Genomic DNA, 26650 nt, shown 5'->3' with positions numbered 1-26650 from the left:
CCCAACAGGGTCACCAATAATGGTCACTGCTCAGCTCACAGACATCCTGTGGGGCAGGTGCCCTAAGCACTCTGGCACTATTAGCTAATGTACCTAATTAACTCACTAGGAAGGCAAACAGCAAACACGTGGGCTAATAAAGCCAGAAAGAAACTGATTTCACCAGAATAACTGAACTAATAATAAAGCCAAGATCTCTCCATGCTGTTCTTGGACTCACAAAGGCAATGATTTTTCACATGTACTTTTCTCTTAAAAAGTACTCTTCACAAGGACCACTTCAAGGTTCACAGAGAGTAAGAGAAGCTCAAACTGTTCTCTTGCTATGAAGCAGTAATGAAGCTGGGGAGGTGAGACGTGGGCAAGATTTTTAAAACCAACACACACTGTTCAATTTCCCTTTTTGGTTCTCCAAAGATACTCCAAGAAGGACACAGCTCCCCTAGACTGAGAGCCCACTGAAAACACACTCCTCTTCCCCATAGGCTTATCAGAGAAGGGAGGAGGGAGGCAAAGCCAGAGGCAAGGGAACCCAAAACCTTCCTGGAGATCTGCTGCCCTCTGCTGCTTGTGATTTCCATGGGTCCATTTGGTTCACTCATGTTGGGGCTGTGCCTCTTCCTGTGACTATTAATATTTTAAGCTCAAGGTTTGCAGCCAGGCTTCAATTCTGTATGTCTATGGTGGGTTACAACACAGGAAAGCACCACGGGACAACAGAGTGGGGGAGGAAAAGGGACTATTCCAGTAAAGGAGCGGGAAGGCATCGAGAAGGTCCTCCTGGCAGAAGACGGTACCTTTAGAGTCATCAGGAATCACTATGGGGGGGCTGATGTCTGGAAGTTCCTCCTCTCCTGGCTGCAACCCCCTGGCTCGGAGATGGTTGATATCAAGTAGGTCTGGCATATCAACAGAAACATCTGCAAAATGAGAGAGATTATACTCACTGGACTCTCCAAATAACCACAATCACCTCCTCAATCTAGCACCACTAACTATGCACACATGTCTAGGCAGAGACAAGGGATGTGTTATAGTTCCTGAGAGTAAGTCACGGGACCAGAAAACTGACTAAGACTGATTAGAGTTTAATGTAGAACCGGGGGAAACACAGATGCAGGATTTCACACTGAACAACAAGAAATGAGGGAAGCCAGAGGTCGAAAACCGGGAGCCCATACAACATCTGTAGACACTTTCTGTTGGATGTTTTTAAAATGTTGGCAACAAATTCCAATTTTTAATTCAGAAATTTCAATTCAAAACTCCAGACTTCCAATTCATTTTGAAAAAACAAAAACAAAAAGCTGTAACAGAGGCTCATGTGATAACATCTGCCTGGGGCCGATTCTCAGCTTTCACTCCAAGGTAATGTGCCCTCCATGTCTGTCTACCACAGACCTCACCACTCCCTCCTGCCCCCATGATCCTGAGCATCACATGTGTGCTATTCTGATTCTTATGATAGGGAAATGTTTTCCTGATCCACGTCTTCATCCAAAATGGGAATACTCAAGAAAGGACAAGACAGCTATAGCTGTGTGTTTCTCATACCAGCCTACTTCTGTCACTTACATTATCACGCTGTCCTCATTAGGCATTTGTGTTGGCAACCCATAGTTTATGCCTTTTCTCTGATCCCCATGGGTACTGTGATTATTCTACCGAAGGTAATAAAAACTGAAGCTTTAAAGAAATTAATTGAACTTCAAGTGTATTCATCTTGAGGCATACTTTTTTTAACTTCTCAGCTCAGTTGTCATTATGTTGACTTATTCAAATACAAAATGTATGTATGAGTCTAACAGCCTGTTGCGAATTCGTACTGCACACAGTCAGATATGGTAATAATGGAAAATGGGTTCAAATTGGTGCAGGATGTGTCTCTCAGGCTAGCAAACAGAATCTGAAAACACCATCCCCAAAACCAGCTACAATGTTAGGTGTTTAAGTCCTGCTTTAAAACAACCACCCAAAGAAAAGGCTTAGTTTAAAAAAAAAATTTAAATCTCAGCAAATAGCAAAATCAAACACAATGTCTGACCAACAAAATCAAAACAACTGTTCCTCAACAGAAAATTTCAGGTTCATTACAGAAAGCTTTGGGGCTGCTTTAAATTCAGCAAGACTATGAAATCTGATCTGAATTTGGCATCCTTTACCAAAATTCCAAGGACAAAGAAAATAAAACTGTTTCCAAAGCAGTTCAAAGCCTTTAGAAGTCAGTTTTCTCTCTGGGATGCATCTTGGGTCCAAGGAGGAGAGGCTGAGTGATGAGCAACCTGCCCTCGGCCCTCCTCCCTGCCCACAAAATTATTCTACCAGGAAAAGAGGAATGAGCTGCGGGTTCACGGGCTGCATAAAGCCACGTGGAGATCAGTGCTATGCTAACTGCTGGTGCCAGAGGTTTCTGGGAAATCATTCCCGCAGATTTTACATTCTTTTGACTTATCCCCTTCAGAGGAGCAGATGAGTTCTTAATTAACCAACCTAGGACTAACTCTTGTTTTTTAAGTGCTCAAAAACATAGACACTAAAAGACTGGCAAGCAGTCTGAGGTCCTTGCTTGAAAAATCAGAGGTTAAAACTGTATGGACTTCCACGGCCCTGAGGACAGCCTAGGAACACATTCATATCTGATTGAGATGGTAGAGAAAATGTTCTTACTCATTGTCTGGAAGGATAAACAGTTGTCAAGGGCCTTTAAGATTAGAAAGAAGCCCAATTTGGCCAAAGTCACATCCCCTTTTCTTTTTAATACAACTGACTGTACTCATGTTATTACTAATAAAATTCATATGATTTAAACAAATGTCATTAGCCATACCCGCCTGCTTTAGAGGTCGAGGAAAGATGCTAAGGAAAGATACATCTTCAGTTACTAGCACCTCCAAGCATGGCTTTTGGAACAGCAGCACTAGCAGCATCAGCATCACCTGGGCACATGCTAGAATATAGAGCCCTGGCCCCACCCCAGACCTGCTGAATCAGCACCTGCATTTTACCAAGATCACATTACAGTTTGGGAGGCATGATTTGAAATTATGAGGCTCCTGTTTTCACTCTTAGATTCTGGCCATTTCAGAACCCATTATTAGAGAGGTGGCAAGCAAGTGGCAATTTGTGTTTGTTTATTTTTTTTTTTACTACCACCAGTGCTTATCATGTCTTTCAAAAGAGAAAGGTGGGAATCATGGGAAAAGAATGAAATGAGACCGTTTCTGGCAGCCAACCTCATGGGCTCTTTCACATGCCCTGTTTTTTAAACAGCTAATTTGACATTTTAAGCAAAAGCATGCAAAAGATACCTACCAAATTTTTTGGGAACCCAGTCAAGACCAAAAGTGAACTTCTTTATCTGCACTACCAAGTATTCAGGGAATGAGGCAAAGCGAGATGTTCTGGGAAACACAAGGGGATTAGATCAATGAAACAGGCAACAAGAATTAAGGATACAGTTCATGAAGCATCATAAGCTGTGTCTGAGGCACCCCCAAGCAGTCCCAGGGCCTGCAGTGAAGAGGAAGGACACACACGCACACGTGAGCAGACACACACACACAGGAGTGGACACACACACATACCACCTCACCACTCATCCTGGCCTTTCCACGAGAGGCCAGTGTTTAACACAGGACAAGGTTGTCCCCAAAGATGATTTTGGACACCCTGCAAAATTACTACTTTTACTTTGCTATGGCATTTTGTATTTCTGAAAAGTGGTTTTCAACTATCAACGTTTGTGTTTTTCTAAAACCCTTGGTAGTGTCACACATATTTGCAAATGCATAGGGGCACTTCGCATTGTGTTTATATATGAAGTTTGAAAAAGCTCCCTGAGCAATCCTGACACACCCCCAATCTGCTCTGACCACAAGTCTCTATCTTGTAGCACAGAGTTGGCATCAGGAGGTTATATCGGAACTTTGGTTGAGGCTGACTACTGGAAATGCCAGGGCCTCATTAAAATACTACCGCACCTAAAATCTATGGCCAGATGGATCTTAAAGGGGGGGGTGTGGGTGGGTGAGTGTGTGTGTGAGTGTGTGAGTGTGTGTGTGTGTGTGTGTGTGTGTGTACTATGAGGTATCTAAAATATCTAAATCTGGGCCTTCAATTTTAAAAATTAATATATATGGTTAATGTCTAAGTTCCCTTTCAAACTTTCATGAATGCTGAATTGCCTGGACTTGCCTTTGATGGTTTTATGCCAAACTATTCAACTAATACATCAAATACATGCCCTGGTTTCAGCTCATTCTCTCCACATTTATTATCTTGTTTATAAAAACCATTTCTACTCAAATGTCAATCTGAGTACAGTAAGGTATATAGAAAAAAACTTAGATTTAAACAGATACGATAGATCTTTTAAACAGATCTTTTAAAATAAAAGATTCTAGGACATGTTTCCTACAAACCACTTTTCAAATCTATGTGGAATGCATCTTCCGAGAACTCAGAAATCAAATACAAATGCACCACTGCCCCCTAGTGTAGAAGAAAAGCCACAGTTCAGGGGCAGAGAACTGTCCAAAAAGTGTCAGAAGACCTGGATGCTACTTAATTCACTCCAAATCTAACCCTCCTTGAGGCTTCCTATTTACAAAATGGGTTTATTAGGAACATCTGCCTGCCAGGGCTGTGCGATGGTCATGCAGTGCCATGAAACCACCTGGCACACCAGAATGTGCTGTGTGCAGCCAAGGAGTTAGCATGATGATCTTGTCATGCAAGAGCTAGAATCCACAGAACCAAGGACACTAAGCTGGTTTGTCACTGACCTGTATTTTGCCCCAAGCAGGTTACTTAACCACTCTGGATCTCAAATTCCCCATCACAAGGAAGGTAGAAGGGTACAGGCAATGAAGGAGTTTCTCAAAAAACAAGAGCTTAACTATCCCAAGGAACTGATCTATTAGCCTAGCTCACTCTCCAGAAATTATATATTATCTCTAATTAGGTTTTCCTAACTTCTGAGAAGCAGTATTAATATCATTCTTAAATATAGCCAAGTCCTCAATTTCACCAAAAACCAAGAAACGCCATCTGATATTTTCAACGACTATAAAAGTGTCACCTCTCTGACCCCATCCTCTAACCACATAAATTTAAAATCTGGAAAATATATAACAATGAAGTCAACCAAAAGTCATCAATGATTTCCAGACTGTGGTTCAGGATCCCAAAGATTCCTGAAGTTGCTCTGTGATCAGTATCTGGGTGAGGAATCAGCTGGTAATGTACCATGGAGTGGGAGGCAGTAGAGGGAACTCAAGGCTGATAATTTAATGCATCACTTTGTGGTGGGTAGCTACCAACTTAAGAGTACCAGAAAGCAGGTTAGATGATGCCCACATTGTATTTTTCCTGTTGGTTAAACATTCCTTATTAACTTTTGTATATAGGGTCTCAACTTGAATCACACATTCAGTAACTGCTTAATATAAATATGTTCAAGTCAACCTCAATACTAACACTTGGCATTCATTAATTGCAGGTTTGGGACATCAAGTTTGTTGTTAAATCTAGTAAGGTTATAAATTATGCACCAGTTACTCTTCTATTCCTAAAATTAATTCCTGGAATTAAAATTTTTCTTGAAAAGTTATATACTTAATAAAGTCCACTGAAATATAAATTATTCAAAAAGGTCTAGACAGACACTGAGTAAATTCACCCCAAAGAACTGCTATAGGAACTGAGTTAGACCAAAGAGCTTAGAACAGTGACTGACAGCATTCTCTATCAACAACTCATTACCTTATTTAATACGCATCGATTGTTCACTGGTTACAAATTCAGGCAAAAACATTATGAAAACCTTATTAAGAAAAATATATTGATATATAAACTGTCTGTCTCCCTGAATTTATTAACACTATTGAAAACCTGGTGACTAAAAAAATTCTATCATTTCCATTAAATACATTGAAAACATAGTTAATCAACCACATAATTAACCAAATCATAATTAAAAACATAATTAATCAACACAAACTGTATAATCCAAGGTAAAAAAAGATAAAAGTAATGTAATAACAGTTACAGTGTATATTTACTCCACCAGGCACTATGCAAAGCATTTTATGCTTGATCCTCACCTCAACCCTATAAAGTTCTATTACTATCCCCAGTTTACATATAAGGAAACTGAAGTTTATGGAGGTGAGGTCACTTGGCCAAGGTCACATACCAGTAAGTTCTACACTGAGGATTCAAATGCTGCCAGTCCACCTAAAGCCCATGCTCTGAACCCCATACCATTCCTTTCTGTTCATGAATGATAAGGTTAAAACGAAATCTGTCCCTATCAACCTTTAATCTGTGAGCTCCCTGAGGGGAGGGCTTCATCTCGTTCAGTTCATTGCCCAAGATACACTGCTGCTGCTGCTAAGTCGCTTCAGTCGTGTCCGACTCTGATACACTAGGTGAGCAATAATATTTGCTGCGTGAATAAAATTTCCAAACACATATTCTTCCCAGTCACTGTCTGTTCAGGACCAAAAAGGGAAGGAGCTTTATGTCTGGTCCATACTGACCCAAGATCTACCAAGAGGACATCTTTTGTCTCTTCCTGGCCTTTTGGGCTCTGGGTCTAACACAAGAAAAATTTAAGGCCCCAAAGTAACATAATAAAGAGATCATGTCTATATTGCTGGAAATAACAGAAAGAAAAAAATATATTTTAGGAATTCACTGAACTAGTTCCCCCAGAACTATTATTTGAAACATAAGGTATAATAAAGAATAAACAACACTATAAGGATTATAAAGATACAAGCATAAGCAAGCAGGAAAGGAATATGGGGCAGTATACAACACAAGGATTAAGAGTTTAAACTTCAAATGAATGAATTCCAAGTCTGTCACTTAGTGGCCATTATTAACACTTCTTTTATTTCCTCATCTGTAAAATGGGGAGACTAAAGTGTCTGTGTCACAGCAGTACTAAGGAGATTAAGCAATATTTGATGGGATGCATTTAGCATATAACAGAATAATATTGATAAATGTGCCATAATGGTAGTTGCTTTATCACCCTAGAACACTGCTTTTTCCTTTCCCACAAGACCAGTTTTCAATTACCAACAATTGTGATACATCCAATAATAACTTTCATATGTGTTAAACCAAAGACATATGTAAACATACATATACACGTGTGCATGTAAAAGAGAAAACGAAGAAACATGTTCAATAGCTACTGTTAAGGGTTAGAGAAGGTAGAAACCCCTCTGCCTACAACTAAATATTTTGTGGGTAAGCAACCATCATTCCTCCACTCAGAAGGAACTGGTTGCTGATTTTGCCCCAGGTTAGAGCACAAGTCGGGAAGTGAACACAGGAGAAGAATCCAGATCTCCTGACCACCAGCCCAAGGGTAAGAGATTGTCTCTGTGGAAGGCTAACGCTTCCCAGCTCCACGTCAAAGATGCTCCTTTTCCTACTGATGAGAAGATGCCTCCCCACAGGCCTAGAGTAGGTCATACCCTGTACTTGTAAGACTCTGAAGAGCAGAAAAGGGGGACCAGGCAGACCAGCCAGTGAAGACCTTTCTGCAACTCACACCTGATGCTGGGGACTTTCTAGGCCGCCAGGCTTCTGATCACTTCCACCTCCCATACAGAGTCAGAATTAAAGTGCAAAGAGAAAAGGATAAATGTTTGTGGAATCTTCAGCTTACTGTCAATAAGAAAAAAAGAAAAAAAGTTAAAAAAAAAATCACACAGTACATCTTAAACTCACACAACGTTATGTGAATTATACTTCAATAAAGTTGAGAGAAAAAAAACTGCTTTCACCACTAATAAAACGTGTAGTTTTCTAACTGCTCAAAGATGTGCCCAAGTTGTAATGAAGTGAATGACGAACATTTAACATGCCAGCTCACCAACTCTTATCTGCAAGGCCATACACACACATGCACATACATACATACACATACACACTTCCCAAAACTGAGCAATCCTCGGATGAAAATTTACTCCACAATGGATAACTGATAACTGAACTATTGTAATTCCTCTCTGGATATGAAGAAACTTTTTAAAAGAAATTATTGTTAAGAAATGTGGCTTTTTCTTTAAAGCTTTTGAAACATTCTTTTTGTTTTCCCGTTCTTAACACATGAAGTCAATCATCTGAAACAGGGGAATCCTGAGGGATGACTGTTTCAGAGAATAAGCGATTCAGGTTTGACTGCTACTCGTAGTTGCGATAAAAAAAAAAGTCAGTCAGCAGTAGCTCATCCATCCTTCCCTGCCTTTCATGTCATCTAGAGCTCAGGCTGAGCCCAGAAAAAAAAGGCTGAAGAATATCTAAAAAGAATGAGTTCCAGAGACTTTTAGACCTCCCCTCTTTTTCTGCCATTGTAAGTTCTTTCTCCAACTGCATGAAGTACACAGGCAAGGACTTGACTGTATAAAATCAACTAAGGCGTCAAGTGGAGAAAAAAAAAAAATGTATGGACCTGACAAGAAGGATCACAATATAGAAACAGAACATCTCCTGACCATGTCTGAGCAGCTCGTTGGAACAAAGCCCAGGAGCCCTGAGGTCCCCTTTGAGATGCCCTGAGACCCCTAGTCTCCAGGCAGGAACAGAGTCACCAAGTTCTAAGTCAAATCTTAATTGTGGAATCAGAATCTATCACAGTGGAGTTTAAATACTGAAGACTGTCATAAGCAGTTTTCGAATTTCTTCATTAATATCATCTTGCCATGGGGCATAAGAGTTCTTGGCTATACCTGCTCAGTTAAAAAAAAAAAAGAAAAAAAGGCATTCTCTCCCTTATACATGATACAGATCACAACAAGCCTGTTTCACTAGATAGGCCTCATACAAGCAAGGTCTGTGAGAACTAGGGTTGTGTAAATCATAATCCCATCTGGCCACATGTGAGCAAGCATGCACAGACCTGTAGAGTGGCACCCCTCGCCCTTCCCGACTGCCCCCTACCTCTCAAGGCCCCCTTCTCATCCTACTGCCACCCACAGGCACACACACATACACACTTACTTCACACCCGCAGACTTTGCTTGCAGGGCGCTGCTCCAGAAATCATCAACATTTTCTGGTTCAGAAAAGGCCTGCAGGCAGGCACTGAATGGTATCTTGGCACGAACCAACTCGGGAAGGGGTCTTCTGTTTGATTCTGCTTCCCTTCTCGTTAGTTCATAGGCGATCAGTTCATCTGGGTAGAAGAGCAAACAAATGACTTTGCAGTCATTTATTTTCTTGAAAGGAAAGAGCCCCTTGAACAATGAACAGCCTTCCCTGAAGCCTTCTGGGCTGGGGGTAGGACTGCTTACTTGCTGCCCTCCACAGAGCCAGAGGAGCCTGCTGAAAGTGTGTTTAGAGTGGCAATGCCAGGCTGCATCAAGCCGTTCATTTTTTGCCTGTTCCTCTTTGAGGCTGACAGGAGGGAACTGTGAATTACGGTCCAGATGAGAGGTTCAGACTACACATGTGCTGTAAGTGATGCATGAACCTGGGCTTCCATTTATCCAGAGGTCAAGACTGGTTTGACCCCAAACCACCCTCTAATCACAAAGTCTCCACACCAGAGAATTTCATGCAGAGAAATCCGAGGGCTCAGCTCTTCCTGGCCCTTGACCATGATGAGAGGTCACAGAGAGTGCAGGCCAAAGAGCAGGATGAACTATAAGGAACACAGTTACCCAAGGCACCAGACCTGCAATCCTACCCAGCACCACCCAGACAACTTCATGTGGGGTGACCTGACACTGCAGAAAGCAGAGCAGCCAACCCAGAAGGCTTTCTACACTATCCCTGCTCAAATGACTGAACACCCAGGGGAAAAAAGTGAGTACCCTGTGAGCTTCCCAGGAGTCAGCGGATCTACTCTTGGAAACCATCTATAAGTCAAAATTCTATGTATTTCAAATGGACCTTTCCAGGAATTCCTTCTGTGTTACAAAAAATCACTTCTGATTTATCAGTTTTTAGATGCCACTGATGTATCTTTGTGGTTTCTTAAACACATCTGGATATGCTCTTACAGTTCATTTCCCAGTCCACCAGCAGTTTAGGATGGACTTCTGTCTAGGATGCTAGCATTACGTGTTTCCAGCTATCAATTTCCTGACACTAAATTACAAATCTCCTTTCTGAACAACAACAACAACAAAAAATAGCTACCACTCATAAATTATAAACAGTGAGTTTAGAGAGGATCACAGAACTGAGTAGAATATGTTAGCCAGCATCCACCAAGGTAGGCAAGAGAAAGCAATTAGGCCTCATGCTAAAAAGGAAACAAACCACAGATCCCCACCCCATTTCTACTTTGTGTAATGAATAAGAATTTAAAAACTAGTGAAAAGCTGTAGAAGTTTATAGAAAATGGAAATTTTTTCATCTTAAAATCATTTTCCAATTAACACAATAAAGTGACTACCCACCACCCCTGCAAAAAGAGTATAAAAAAGCCACCCAAGGAGTGTTTGAACTTTACAAAAATGACCAGTTCACAGGAGATAAGCAATTGAGCAGATATTTCTCCTTTTTTTGCTTCTAAGATGTTAGTTCTAAGAAATATCATTCATCTATTTTGTCTGAAGAAGCAGATCAGACTTATTGAAGGAAATTTCCCCTGAGCATCACCCCCTCCACCTGGGTATCTGCCTTCTTCCTGCTTCCAAGGTCCAGAGACCTTTCTAAGGGGAGCCTGACAAAGGGCCCGGCCACACTTTATCACCCACAACAGGCACTTTGTTCAGATGCCAAAGATGGATTCTTTGATGGCTCACATCAAAAAAGGTAGTTCTGACCACTTCCCTCAGACTTTACAGCACAACTTGTAAGTGATAATGTTAAATTACAAATAATTTCCTCCAAATTAAACTGACTCTAAACCAACCTGTTGTTGAAACTTATAGGCACTGAAGTAGGTTTCCTCCATAACCGGCTCCATGAAAATCTCAAAGAAAGCTACATGGGGACTGAAGTATGGATGAGAAGAGACATGCAGAGCAGACCCCTTCCAGGCCTACTCCAGACACAGCTCTGCAGTAACTAAACTGCACCAGCTCTTACTCGAGGGTCTTCACGTGTGAAGAAGCACTCTGTTCACCTCCCGCTCTGGAACACTACCTTTGTTGGTTGCCGCCTCCATGGCCACAGGTAACTGCATCAGGTAGTCCACCCTCTCCGTGTAGCGGACTTTTCGGGTCTGACAGCACTGAATCCGCTCTTCCACCAAAAACCGAAAAACATCACTTGGGTTTTCTGAGCCAATGCGGTTCCTCTGAAAATGAGATTATATCAAGTCGGTAAGCTTATATTACTTTCATGGGACACGCATGCTATGTCGTTTTAGTCATGTCCAACTCTTTGTGATGGACTGTATTCCGCCAGGCTCCTCTGTCCATGGGAAGAATACTGGAATGGGCTGCCATTCCCTTCTCCAGGGGATCTTCCTGACCCAGGGATCGAATCTGGGTCTCCTGCATTGTAGGCAGATTCTTTACTGTCGGAGCCACCCATGTATAAAAATTAGTACAGAATCAAATATAAATCTGGTGAAAAGATCTGATGTTACTAAACATTCCCTCTGGGCATACCAGTTCAGAGTACTTTAAAGCAAAAGACTGGTAGTTACCTAAAGTCCAAAAATGGGAGATTGGTTAAACAAATTATAGTTCATCATGTAAATAAATAGTATGCAGCCATCAAAAGTCATGGCAGAGGGACTGACCTAGACAGAATTAGAAGAAAGGAGATATGAAAGGCCAAGTAAAGAGAAAGGAGGGAAAAAAAATCAAGGGCTGCACCGGAAAAATTAAGCCACGTATAGTCAGGTTGTTTGAGATGGACATGTACACACTGCTATACTTAAAATGGGTAACCAACAAGGACCTATTATACAGCACATGGAACTCTTCTCAATGTTATGTGGTAGACAGGATAGGAGGGGAGTTTGGGGAGAATGGATACACATATATGGATGGCTGAGTCCCTTTGCTGTTTACCTGAAACTATCACAACACTGTTAACTGGCTATACCTCACTATAAAATAAAAAGCTTAAAAATAATTAAAAAGTAAATTTTAAAAAATGTAAAGTTTTTTAATTTAAGCAAATTTTTATTTAAAAAATATATTTTAAGATTTGTTTATATTAAAAAATTAAGCCATGTATGATATGATTCTATAAATGTACTAATGTAAATTATACACAAATAAAAAAGAAAGTAGGCTATATTTGAGTACATAATGACATGGCAAAATGTTCACAGCAGGTTAAGAGGAAAACACTGCTCACAAACCAGCAAGCAGAGAATAAACTGCACCTGGAAAATAACTGGGGTGGAGGTAGGGAGTCAGACACCAGAATGTTAGCACTGCTTGTTTGGGGGAGCAGGCAGTATGGGGGTGGTTTTGATTTTCTCTTCTGTGCCTCTGTTTCCACAAAGAACACACTAGTCATCAGGAAAAAAGTAGTTAATTTTTTTAAGAGGGGAGAAAAAAAGCCTTTAGTCATAAATTCTCAGTGGCCTTTAAGAACCACAGCATTTAACGTGATTGGATTCTGCTCTGAGCCCAGAGCGAGCATCTCGGAGGACAGAGGACAGGAGGATACCAAATACCACACTGGCCTCTCCAAGAGCTTGTCACAGAGACAAAAACAAAAACAGCAAACGACAAAATGGATAAGCACTCCTAGAACACATTCAAATTAGGAGGAGAACAGGGAGATCCACGAAGGCCAAGAAAGCCAGGCTTGAGGAGCAATTACAACAAGCGGGCCGAACAGAGGAAGCCCCAGAGACGCCAACTCTAAAAGGAACCAGACAGGGAGAGGCTGGGGGTGGCAGCGTTCTGGCCGCACAGGCGGGACTGCACGCGAGGGCTGGACACGCTTCTGACAACACTTTCCAGCAGTTCTAAAGGCTGACTTACCTCTACTAGATTCACCAGGTGCAGGAAAAACTCCTGGGCATCCTGCTGTCTATTGGAGGAGAATTCCGGGTGGCTCTTGCTCACAAAGGCCTTAAACATGCGTGGAGAGATCCCATTCTGTTGAGGCTAAAATATAAAAATAAAACCAAAACTCACAAGTGGGAAGCAGAGCAGAGACTATCAGTAGCCAGGATTTCAGATAAGAATACTGAAGCCCACGTTAGCTAAACAGTGACAGCGGCCAGGACACACTGGACGTTGATTGCGTACCAGGCACTGTGCTGTGAAACTGACATGGGAATGGGATGGGGCTCTTCTGTTGACTCAAAACTAAAAGGCACGATAAACACCCTGATTTCTGTCCACATAGGACTTGCTCCATAGTGACCAAACTGGTCTGCGACAACCCATTTCAGAACAGACTAGGGATGCACTGGGGCATGGGAGGGAGTCCTCTGCCAGAAGTTAGAGGAGAGGTGAGCCCAGCAGCATCGCTTCCCCACCACCAGGAGGGAATATGAGAGAAAGGAGAGGAAATGGCTCCCAGCCCCAGGCAAAGTACTGCTCAGGGGCCAGCCCAGGGCTGCTTCTGGACCACAGGGCGTTCCTGGGAGCCCACCCTCACCTAGAGAAGCTGAAGGAGGTTGCCTGCAGCTGCCAGGATGGGAAGAGCTGGGACAACTTTGGCTGTGACCTTTGGATGTGTAAGCTTCCCCGGGGGGCTAAAGGACTGCTCAGAAGGCAACTGGGCTCCTCCAGAGAGGACGCTGCCTAAGACAATGGGAGGGCGGCCCGCTGAGGAGCTGGGGTAGGGCTCACAGAGGTCACTGGGTCAGGGCATCAGGTAAAAGGTCCTCGTGGGGGTCACTGAAAGGACAAGCACATCTCTGAAAGAACCACTAATATGCGCCCACAAAAGGCCAACCATGATCACAGACTCTCGCAGCCAAGAGGGAGCAAACACACTCTGCTCAGGGAAAGGCTCTGCCTCAACTCCAATCTCCCCAACCCTTGAACCTGGAGCAGCCTGAGGAGGGAAAGAGCTGGAGCAAGAATGGAAAAACACTAGAGCAAGCCGACACTGACCTTTCTACACTGCTGGTTTCCCAGGCACCTGAAATTGGTAGTGGGAGAAGCCTTAAACAAGATTTAATGTGAAATGGGCTTTTTAATCGGAGAAGGCAATGGCACCCCACTCCAGTACTCTTGCCTGGAAAATCCCATGGACAGAGGAACCTGGTGGGCTGCAGTCCATGGGGTCGCTAGGAGTTGGACACGACTAAGCGACTTCACTTTCACTTTTTACTTTCATGCATTGGAGAAGGAAATGGCAACCCACTCCAGTGTTCTTGCCTGGAGAATCCCAGGACGGGGGAACCTGGTGGGCTGCCGTCTATGGGGTTGCACAGAGTTGGACACGACTGAAGCGACTTAGCAGCAGCAGCAGCAGGGCTTTTTAATGCCAGTAATTTGCTCTTGAACTGTGGTATTGGAGAAGACTCTTGAGAGCCTCTTGGACTGCAAGGAGATCAAACCAGTCAATTCTAAAGGAAATCAACCCTGAATATTCACTGGAAGGAACAAAGACAGGAGGAGAAGGGGACGACAGAGGACGAGATGGTTGGATGGCATCACCAAGTCAATGGACATGAGTTTGAGCAAACTCTGGGAGATGGTGAAGGACAGGGAAGCCTGGTGTGCTGTAGTCCATGGGGTGGCAAAGAGTCAGACATGACTGAGTGAACAACAATCTGCTGGAAACCCGGGCACTTGGCCTGAGATACTCTAAAGAGGCAGACTGGAATATCCACATCATCTTTAAGGATAAAGCTGTTTCCTGAGTCCTCTCCAAGTTCAGCCTCTAATAATGGTGCAGTACATCCCCTTGTGTAAAACCCTACGAAGTAGCAAAACCCTACAAAGCAGGTGCTACCATTATCCCCATTTTACAGCCAGGGAAACTGAGGCTGCAGAGAAGTGCCACCAAGTCTGTCAACTGAAATGGTCTTATGACCAGGTGACTATGCAGCCAGCAAAGAGCCAGAACTGGGTTCTGATCCCAATTCCACACTCCTAGCAGCAAAACTGGAGTCGCAGCTGCAGCACACATTAGGTCTCAGTGAGACAAACCTCACCTTGCCAATCAAGCAGAAGAAGTAAACCCTGCGTTCCATGCAAAGGTGCACCCATGTCTCAAAACCTCTATATGCGCAGCCTCCAGGCCACCATCCCCTCCTCAGAAATACAGAGAACTTGCTATCTGGGCCATCACTGGGCACTGAACTCAACATCATGCCTTTTGCTTTAACATTCAGCCCACTCTAGCCTGTCTCCTCAGCCTGACTGCAGCACTTGGCAGGTGAAGGCCTTGTCTCACACCTCTGTGAGATCTCCTGGACACTAGGGTCCAGGCCTAGGGTCCACAGGCCACGGCAGGGGTGCACAACCACACAGTCAGATGCAAAAAGCGATGGGAAAACTCCAAGAGCTCTCTCTCCTGGCAGCCACGAGGCAGCTCCACATATGAAGTCTCTTCAAGGCACACATGTTCTAAGCGATGTTTCTAATAAAACTCAGGAGAATTCCGTCTTGCTCAAAATACATCTGATCTGGGCATCTAGTATTTACTGGCCACCTACTTCATGTAGAACATGTTGGGGATTCCTCACCACGAGGTGACAGACAACAGGTGGGGTGGAGGTGAGATTCAACACATATCTATAACAAATATTAGGGAACACTGCAGACAACCTAAAACAGTGTTGGCAGCTCTGGGAGAAGAATTCCCCAAAGAGGCAGCATTTGAGCATCTGAGGACTCGGAACCTGTATATAAATGATCAGCCTACATACACACAGAAGGCTGCAAATGTGCCTTCAGCATCAGCGAAGACCAAATTATACCTGATGATCCATTTAACTACCCACACATACACCTCCTGAAAGGCATGTAAAAGTTGTAACTTTCTTCACTCATAATGCTGACATATATCTATATAGTATCAGCCAACACATGCATGCAAATAATGCCTTATATTTGCATACCAACATTTAGTCGTTCATTCAATAGGAATTTACCAAGTGTTACAAAATTTCAGACACTATTCTAGGTACCAGGATGAACATTTACTAGGCAGCAGGCACATCTTATATGTGCATCTTTACTTAAATTACTCAACCTCATGAGGTGACTATTATAATTTTCTACATTTGACAGATGAGGAAATTGAGTTCGAGAGGAGTAAAGTAACTGACCCAGGATCACACAACTAGGAAAGTAGATCTGTCTCGCTCTCTCTCTTTATCCATCCATCTTTCTCATGTCCTAACACTGTCTCTTGCAAGAACTACATGTGCCTAGTTCTCACCTCTGATATCCGAAGTCTCTCTTACCCACTGCTGAGAAAACAGTGTGTCCGGATTCTGAGTAAGCCCTCTTCAAATCGACCTCTGAGGTCAACCTCTCAGGCCAAGCCAACAACGACGTCTCCATCTGGGCAGTGCAGAGGCACCACCTGGAATACGCCTGTTCACGTTGTGAATTTGGGTTTAGGCATTCACGTATGCACACACTCACTGCTTGCTGCTGTTACCTCTTACAAGCTGTGCTTGGCTGCCAGTCCCCATCAAAGCAGCTGCTTGGGAAAGTTTACCAACTTGCTGAAAGTAAACTGAAGAGTTGGCTGCTGCTCTATGCCACCGTATGGTCGTACAGCTGGGAGAAGTTCCAACAGAGACCACGGTGAAAACCAGAGGCTCAGCCCCACGCTCGGGCTCTGGCCCAGCCTCATTCACTTCCCTCCATGCCTCTTCCATCTCGGTGCCCATTTCAGTTCTTTGTTTGTCCTCAACTGACCTGGCCTAATCCCTGGTGCAGCAGACAAGTTATAGCTTGAGAAGTGATAATCATTGAGAAGTCATTAAAAAGCTTCCTAACTGGAGACATGCTGTCTCTGCCCCACTGCAGACCAGCTCCCAGCTTTCACAGCTGGTCTGATTTATCTCAAACTCAGCCACTCTACACTTAATGCCTAACCACAGCTAGCCCCTCTGTCCTCACCCATGGTCCTCACCTGTTCTACCTCTGATTTCTGAGGGCGGAAATTCACTAATTCCCATGATCAACTATTACTATGTTCACATTATGTCCATATAATAGAAAGTCAGGCTATAAAAATGTTGAGCCTGAATCTAATTAAGCTTCCACATCTAACTTCCAGCTTATAAGAAACACAAACTGAACAACACCTTAAGGAAGCAATCCTGGGGCAAATGATTCAGCTCCTTCAACAGATCAGTCAGTCTTGCAAAAAGAGGAGAACTCTAAGAAGCTGTCTTTGATGTCGTTCAGTCGCTCAGGCGTGTCCAACTCTGTGACCCGATGGACTACAGCACACCAGGCTTCCCTGTCCTTCACCACCTCCTGGAGCTTGCTCATACTCATGCCATCCAACCATCTCGTCCTCTGTTGTCCCTTTCTCCTCCTGCCTTCAATCTTTCCTAGCATCAGAGTCTTTACCAATGAGTCGGCCCATCAATCAGGTACTGGAGCTTCAGCTTCAGCACCAGTCCTTCTAATGAATATTCAGGGTTGATAGCGCTTTGACAGTGCAGGGGAAAATATGGATATTGGCTGGGTACTGGATGATACATTTTGCTAGTGTGTTTCTAACACCTTAACTGACTTTCAACATATTGCTTTTTAAAAAAAAAAAAAGTATTCTAGTTACAGGTGCATATTGAATATTTACAGGTGAAAAGGATAGTGTTTAGATTTTGTGTTCATTTTCTGCAGGTAAAGAAGAGGAAGGGAATGAGGAAGGAGGGGTGAAATTGAGTTGAGGGGAGATTGATGAAACCAAATTGGAGATGGTACATGGAGATTCATTATACTCTGCTCTCTATGTCTGTGTATTATTTGCAAATTTAAATAATTTTTTTAAAAGATCAGGTTCCAGAATAAAGCGGTCACTTAAAAGAAACCAAAAAGCCTAAATAAGAACCCCAGGTGTTGACATTTGGCAGAAATCAACAATGTAAAGCAGTTATCCTTCAATTAAAAATAAATGTTGTTTTCTATTTTTTTTAATTTTAAAAAAAGAACCAGAGGGAATCCCCTGGTGGTCCAGTGGTGAAGACTCAGTGCTTTCACTGCTTTGGCCTGGGTTCAATCCCTGGTCAGGAAACTAAGATTCTACAAGCTGTATGGTACAGCCAAAACAAATAAAAGGAATCAAAGAAATACCATGTTTCCTAGTGGGCACTGAGTCAGTGCCATCACCTGAGTGTCCCATATGGGCCCATCACCAAACAAGAGAGACCAACACTGACCAAGAATGAGACTTTTAGGAAGCTCATGTGCTTTCTGTAAGCTGACCCTTGGATACCAGAAGCAATGGCTTGTCCTGACAACTTTACAAGAGACAGCCCCAGACCATCTCCAAAATAGCAACCACCTAAGGAACCTGTCATATTTATAGGATACTGTACTTACTTTCTCCATCAGCAATTTGAAAACAGATCAGCTAAAATTAGAGAGAGGACTACAGTGTTCAGAATCTTTCCCAAATGCTTACACAGAGCTTTCTGTTTAACAGTGCACCAAGAAGGCAGTCACTGTCCACTCATATTCGTCTCGGCTGAATGCTTTAACTAACAAGGAGAAAGACTAAGGCTTTGTATCAACTTATTAGAGCAATGCTTGTAGAGATACTTACACTGTAAGATCACCAGGATGAAAATATATATATATATATATGCATCTCAGCCTGTCCCCAGTACACAGGAGTATATCATCTTTTGATTTAAATTTTTAACCTTAAATCATAAACCTTGGACAAGTAATTCCTAACTTATGTCCAAACCCCAAATCTCCTAAGCTAAAGGAACAGAGGTTATTCCCCCAAGGTATTTTTCATAATTTAAAAGGTGAGTTAGAATGTTACATTTGCCCAAAGTAGGAAAATGGAGGTTAGTGAAAATAAAGTTCTTTTGTTTGCAGCTATAAATACATCACCTGGAAGCAGAACCTTGGTTATCTCATGTTGATCAAAAACTGAGGCCAGGAATTTTGTGTCAAGGATTAATTAGAATGGGAAATCAAAATAACTGTCACTTAAGAAACTGTTTGGAATACAAAATTGTTAATAATGTGCTATCTTCAGAAGGAAAAATAAATTATAGAGTAATCTGTATTAAAATGTGTGAAAGCACTGTCTTAGAATGCATAAAGATCTGGAATACATTTTTTGGAGAAGAAAAACTGTATTTTCATAGTGAGCAGGTTTTATCTACCATAGATGCAATTTAATTTTAAAAATCAACAAATTTATATAGAAATGGCAGTGCCCCCACAAAACACCGAAAATCTTTTTTGTAGATGAAATGCATATTAAGCATGCATCTATAAAAACTCGATTTCACCTTGGTCTGTAGCAGAGCAATGAAGTATATATTTTAGAAATGACCCAAGGTGTGAATAGTCCAAGTTACTGGGCTACCTGGTAACTCAGCAAAATCCACCCAGCCCCTTTATCACCCATCTGCAGCTCCACACACAGAGGCCCTGGGAGCCTGAAATGAGTACTAGAACAGCTGTCAGGGAAGCAGGACAGCGTAGAGACTCCATCAATACTGCACAGACCCAGGGCCGGACTCCCTGGTATGAACCCCAGCTCTCCACTCCCTGACTTGTAACTGTAGGCAAGGATTCTGTGCATCCATTTCTGCATCAGGGAATACACAGGAAGGGCCTGTGCCAGTCATTGGTATCACTGGTAGTGGAGGCCCTGAAAAAGGCATTCCTGCCACACGGCTCTCTGTGTGGCACACATTCCTCTCGTAACCTATCCTCTGTTTCAGCACATCTTCCTTCCTCTCTCAGAGCGTTTCAGGCTCCTCTACAAGACAAGAGACAAACAGCGGAGACCAGGGACGAGACCACCTGACCACAGGGCTCCTGAGACCTTAAAAAGAAAGGTTCTCCCAAATTGGTTGCTCTGAAACCAACTGCCAGTGAAAATCTTGATGCCTCAGAAAGTAATTCCCTCCACTGTCAAGAGCAGTGGAGATCTTACAATGAATTACTTGTCTGTTCAAGTAATAGCTTGAAACTGACACCTCTGGGGCCACAAAGAAAATCATGAGGTCAATTCAAGCTTATTCTGAATGTCAAAGGGACTCTAATTGATCCTGGCACCTCAGGGGTGCGGGTGGTGGTGAGGGGAAGAACTTTATAAATCATCTAGACCAAGGGTCACACCCAAATACCCAGCGTAGCAATCAGGTCACAAACGACAAGGGGACTGGAGCCAGCTGGGGACTGCGTGTCCTATGTGGTGGGAGGGCTGCTACTCAGCTCCAGCCAACTGTTGTCAGGGGCCAAGGACTGCCAGAGGTTCTGAATGTTTAAGAGAAACTGGAAATTCAGATTCTGTGGGAGGGCCCAGCAAAACACACCTGCAGAACAGACGTGGCCCAAGGGCTGCCAGGTTGCACACCCTGAGCCAGACAGGGCAGGGGTTCCTGCCTGCAAGCCTCAGATCCCTGAAGATCACATAACTCCCACACTAATCCAAGGTGAGGAGGAGACGAGGGTCCCCAGCTGTTCACAGACTAAATAAAGAATATGCCTTATATAAGAACTATTTACTTTTTTCTAGTATCACAAAAGGATATTGTGATGTTAACAAAAGTAAATTTTCCTTCCAAACATTGCTAAATTGGTCAGTTTTCATTTTACATTTTCTCAAATGAGGAGATTCCAAAAACACAACAGTCCTGTAACGTACACAGATTTTATTTACATTAGAGAGGGGCCCCTTCACACTTGAAATATTCACAACCACCAGCAAGACCAATGCCATTTGACAGCTGAGATTGAAAGGTTACAGGATTTTCCCCCCACTGCCACCCCGTCTCCAGATCTTTGCAGAGTCAGGAGAGGAAGCCAGGCCCCCGAGGCCCAACCAAGTCTCCATCTCCTCCACCACGAAAGATAGACTCTGCCCCAAGAAGTGACAGCCTGGATGAAAACCCAGGATAAATGTGATCAAAACATTTTGGGGACTTTCCTGAGGACTCAATAGTTAAGAATTCACCTGCCAATGCAGGGGACATGGGTTTGATCCCTGGTCAAGGATCCCACATGCTTCAGGGCAACTAAACCCATCCGCCACTACTACTGAACTCATGCTCTAGAGCCCGGAAGGCGCAATTACTGACGCCCGCATACCTGGAGCCCACGCTCCGCAACAAGAGAAGCCACCGCAATGAGAAGCCCATGCACTGAAAAGTAGCTCCCGCTTGATATAACTAGAGAAAGCCCTCAAAGAGCAGCAAAGACCCAGCATCGCATAAATAAATAACACAAAACTTTGGACCAAGTGTTTTCACCATCACCTCTTCAAAGTTACACAGGAGCTCAGAGGTAGAAGAAGCCCGGATAACCTGAAAGCCCAGCCCTGCACCCAAACCACTCCAACTCCATTCCAATCAAGGAAGGCTCTTCCAGTCCCTGGTAGATAAGGGACTCCTTGCTACAAGGCTGGGTAACAATGCAACAGAGGACTTCCTGCCCACAATACTCTGATCTCTTGGCCTGAGCCCCAGAATGCGTACATCCCTCTCCACCCTCCTCACAACCTAATTCCCTCTCCCCACCCCCAAACACTGCCTCTATATTTTCCCTGCCTAATATCTCTTCTCCTGTTTGCTCTACTTCCGCAACTAATTGGCTTCATTCTGAAAAAGAACTATTCACTTTCACTTCTTGCTCTCAGTCTGCAGGCATTAGTCAAGGCTGATTGATGTTAAGATGGGAGCACAGAGATCACACACATGAAAAACAGAACTGAAAGAACTTGCCACTAAGTCAAGACAAGGTAGCCTGGAGGCAGAGCAAGAGGGATGGGGAAGCGGGGCCTGCATTCCACTCAGGACATCCGCAGCTGTGAGAACCTAGACCCCCAAATACAGCTGTGTAAGCTGTGCCCTGCACAATTCCAAAGCCACTGCATCACTCCAAAAGGCCAGGCTGCAAGTGATACCCTCGGAGTTGCATTAACAGAGCAGCCCAGAGAGGGGTCAGTAGCCCAACCAGCAGACATAGGGAAATGTGAGTCTGATAATTAGGAGATGAAGCACACCTTTCAGTCAGTCAATTAATAGTGACTGAATGGCCAACCGAGTTTCTTTTTTACCAAAGTATGCTTTCAAACCCCCAGCAGCCTACCAAAAATGAGGACTGCCCAGCCCTCCCCAGAAATTCAGAATCCTCTGCTAGGAGGTGGGGGTGGGGGATAGGAATATGTGTGTTGTGTTTTAACAAACAACCTTCTGAGAAACCCTAGGAAACAAAGCTGCGGCTTAGGAGAAGACAAATACTAGAAGCACCAAGACAGGGATAACGAGGGGGAAAATGTTTATATTTTTATACATTTATTCCTTCCATTCCAGCTCTATGTTATGAAGAATATTATTTCTAAAGACCAGTAATGATGACAATCACATATAATCCATGAAGCAAATGTCACTAGAAACCACAACCTTGTGGCCATTCCTTATCACAACTTTTAAGAGCAGATAGACACCCTAGACCCTAAAATGAAAAAGCTATGTTGACAGCTCAAGAAATTTACAGCCACCATTCACCAAATCATAGGTAGTCCACGTTGTCACTAGGGAGGTCCTTCTTTCCTCTGAGTCAACATGGCAGACACCCAGACACATACCTTGTGTTCCTCCTTCATCACCTGTTCAATGAGCTCAGACTTCACGGGAGGTTTTGAATACTGGCCTGAGAGAAGGCCATGTCCTAACTTAGTCCTGGACAGGAGGGAGAAAGAGACAAAAAGGTCATTGTTGCTTCCCTTCAGAGATGCCAAAATTATCTACAAATTTCAGTAACTACAGCTGCTTTTAGTGAAACACTGTATCTCAATTACTCACAAATAACTTACTTGATTCTGCTTGATACTGATTCCATTTTCAAATTCTCAGTACTTTATCATTTTACTAATTTCTTCCTTTTTACAAAAGCAACACATGCTTATTTTGGAATACTTTTAAACAATACAGACAGTAAAGAAAAGAATCGTCTTTAATTCTGCAACCCAGAGATAACCACTCTGAGCACTATTTCAGATAAACTTTTCTTAAAAACTACAGCAGGTCACTTACATCTGTGTGTTGAAATCTTGTGTTGGATCTAAAGGAGAGTAGTCAAATATTCTTGGAAGATTTCCTACATACCTAGAAAATGAGAAGCAACGAGAAGCAACAGTCAAAACATAGGAACTGAGAGATGAACAGAACCAAAATCAGCCATCATCCTAGCCAAGACCTTCTTGCCTTTCTGTCAAAACTAAATCAGAATTTTTCCCTGAGCTCCCACCTCTGCAGACACATTTATGGGCCTCCCTATGCAGCTTTCCCAGGTAACTCAGTGGTAAAAGAATCCAGGTTCAAGCCCTGGGTTGGGAAGATCCCCTGGAGGAGGAAAATGGCAACCCACTCCAGTATTCTTGCCTGGGAAATCCCATGGACAGAGGAGCTTGGTGGGCTACAGTCCGTGGGGTCGCAAGAGTCAGACACAACTGAGCACACACACACACACACACACACACTGAAGTTGAAAATGTTTATGCTTCTATCAATAGGCCTTAACCCCAGGCATGAGTTAAAATCCTCTCAGATTTGGAATCTTTCACAAGTTTCCCAGTGATTCCAACATGCAGCCAGAGTCAAGCAGCACTGGGTTAGGCCATCGCAACTACCTTCTCAAAACCGAAAGGTAAGGTAAGGAATTGTTCTGGTCATGTCAAAATTAATAATGACAGCAGTAACAACTACCATGTCTGGAGAGTTTCCTATACTGCCTGACTAAGTCTTCATTTACAACCGTATGAGGAAGGGATCATTGTCATCACCCACTTTGAGAGATGAGAAATCAAGATGCAAATTCATTAGGTAGCTTCCAAAACCACCCAGGAGGGAGTGATGAAGCCCAGAGTGGACCCAGGCAGCTTGGCTCCCAAGCCGTGCCCAGAACCATGCTGCTGGCTGTACCTGCCCCATCCGCAAGCCCTCTTTCTGACCAGTTTATGTGACATAGCAATCTAACTGTAACCATCCATCTCTCATCTCAACCCACAATCATTCCTTTCACTTCTTAAGTTCATTTCCTATCTCATACTCCCTGCTTTGTGGTCTTTACCTTCCCCTCTTGAAGCTTAGGTTCTCTGAGCTTGGAAGTTTTAGAAAGAAGAATCCAGAAACAGATTTCTTTTCCTGCCCCTTCCTGCATCTGCCCTGCCTACTTCTCTGACCTCATTCCCACCCCTTTCTCCCACACCACAACACCCCAGCCACTTCCCCTTTTTGCTGCCCAGGGCATACCAAGCTCGCTCCTGCTTCAGAGTCATGCCATCCTGTCGTCTCTTTCCTGGAACACTCTCTCTAAAGATCATTGTTCTTTTGCAGGTCTGATTAAAAGCCACCTCCCCATCTCCCTACCCTTTCGAGTTCCCTACACCTGACCCTGGCTAACTTTCTTCCTGGCATGTATCACTATTTGCAAGTATATAATTTATGTTCTTGTTTATTATCCTTCTAGAGATTACATACTAGAATATAATCTCCATGAAGGCAGAGACTTTATCTAAATTACTACATCTCTACCACTAGAACCACATCTAACATGTAAAAGGCACTCAATAAATATTTGTTGAATGAATATATTCATATCATAATCACATAACCAATTTCCATAACTGAGTACTAAATAACCCAAGAGAATAGGCATTATTGCAGTAAAGCCTTGGCAGAGAACCATAATACACTGTAGTTGGTAATAATCTCTAATTAGATCCTTCAGCTACTAGAAACTTCCAGGCAACTGCTGGCAACAAACTCAGAATTTGTGTCCCAGGTTATATATCAACATGAAAATTAACAGAGCACCACATCTCTGGAAAAGTCCCATTCAAATGGCTTCTGGTTACATCACTAGGACAATACTTCCATCTAGAAATGTTCAAAGAACCAAAAACCAATAATACATAAACCAAACTTTGGAACCAAACTATATTCAGTGTAAGAGAGAAATCTTAATATACAACTTGATATACATTATCAATATTAGCTATCTTAAAATCTGGTCTTTATCATACCTCAAAACCTAACAAGACCGAAAAAAAAAAAAAAAACTGGTAAGATAAACGTTAGTGAAAAGTTTAGGCTTTCTGTCAAGGCTGATGGAGAAGAATAACGTTTAAAGGGATAAATCTTTGATTTCTGAAAAGTCCATTTTGCTACAAATTTATATTCTTTTTCTCATCAACTAGGAATATCTTCTATTACAACAAAATTAAAAGACAGCAGTAATGTTGGATAATTTTTAAAGTACTTATATCTTCAATTTGTAATCTAGTGGTTTTCAAAACAAAAAACATGTGTGCTATCTAAAAATCCACCCTTGTGGTCATTCAATTTGTACACCAGTTTATTTAGATTTGTTCATCAGAATTACTTTGAAATGTAAACTAGGTTCAGGTGGCACACAGGGTATCAAGGAGTCCAGCTGATGTTCCCAAATTATACTGCGGTTGTGTGTAAGTCATTTAATCTCTCTGTGAGTCACTCTTTCTACTTACAAAATGGAGAGACCACTCCACTGAGTTAGTCCTGCTGGGAAAAAGGGAGTTTGACGAGCGAGCCTTTCAACCCAGTGATATTTGTTAAAGAACCAAAAGACAAGTAAGAATAGTAAGTTGCTCATTTTCTAATATATACAACAAATGTTTAGGAAATAAAATATAAGATATAAGATACTACAAAATTCTAAAACACTTGAAACAAGACTAGGTAAGAGATTCAACTCTTAAATCCAAAATACAGACTTGAGGTATGTTCTTTTCATTGAAGAAAAATTCAGAAGATTATTTATCAAACTTTGATGTGTAGAAAATATTTTCAAAAACGATAGACAGTAAAGCACTAAAAAATGTTGTGCTTTGTGACAAAAGAATACAAGTTTCTTTCATTCGAGTTTAAAAGAAATAATAATTATACAACACCTACCATAAGAACTTTTCTTCAATAGTTAAAAAAAAAATCTTGGCGCATAAGACAGATAAGATGAAGCTACATTATTCCCAAATCAAATGATAATACAAGTATGAGACATGGGTAAGAATTTATAAAAATCATATGATGCACAATGCATACGTTTGAAAAGGCTTTCCCATCTCAGAGCTTCAAACTTGCTCCTCCTTTTCTCCAAAACCCTGTCTCCACTCCTCCTGCACAGCAGTCAAAGTGAGTATCCCTTTGTGTGTTGTTTCTTCAAAGAAATCCTCCCTTACCACCTCCTTTCCTTTTTCTTCATGGAGTGTAGTGTATTTAAAATCATGCAGTTGTTCTTACAATTAGAGATACTCCTCAATAAAGGACAGAGTTACATTCCAATAAACCCATCATAAATTGATGATATAAACTGAAAATGCACTTACAAGGAACTCTACTCAGTGCTCTGTAATGGCCTATATGGAACAAGAATCTAAAAAAAAAAAAAAGTGGATATATGTATATGTATAACTGATTCACTTGGCTATACACATGAAACCAATACAACATTGCAAATCAACTGTACTCCAATAAAACTTTTCCAATAATTTTCAAATTTTAGGGTATTATGGACATTCATTCATATTTTTAAAAATAAAA

At 42.4% G+C, this 26650-nt stretch overlaps 1 protein-coding gene across 12 annotated transcripts in view; it reads right to left on the bottom strand.

Moving 5' to 3' along the window:
* Positions 1-26650, bottom strand: part of USP13 (ubiquitin specific peptidase 13) — a 130788-nt gene that overhangs the window by 37950 nt on the left and 66188 nt on the right. For all 12 annotated transcript variants that reach the window (XM_086395315.1, XM_086395366.1, XM_086395271.1 and 9 more), the window contains 7 exons: positions 23105-23176; positions 22657-22750; positions 12927-13052; positions 11119-11272; positions 9022-9196; positions 3313-3401; positions 798-920 (listed from right to left, as the gene is read on the bottom strand). In XM_086395315.1, the coding sequence (XP_086251441.1) occupies positions 798-920; positions 3313-3401; positions 9022-9196; positions 11119-11272; positions 12927-13052; positions 22657-22750; positions 23105-23176 (833 nt within the window). The remainder of the gene's footprint in view (positions 1-797; positions 921-3312; positions 3402-9021; positions 9197-11118; positions 11273-12926; positions 13053-22656; positions 22751-23104; positions 23177-26650) is intronic.

Source organism: Bos grunniens, chromosome 1, assembly GCF_055505025.1.
Source record: "Bos grunniens cultivar Pamir isolate PY7600 chromosome 1, Bosgru_T2T1.0, whole genome shotgun sequence".
Lineage (NCBI taxonomy): Eukaryota > Metazoa > Chordata > Mammalia > Artiodactyla > Bovidae > Bos > Bos grunniens.
The sequence above is the reverse complement of the archived record's forward strand: the minus strand, read 5'-3'. Positions and strand labels throughout refer to the sequence as shown.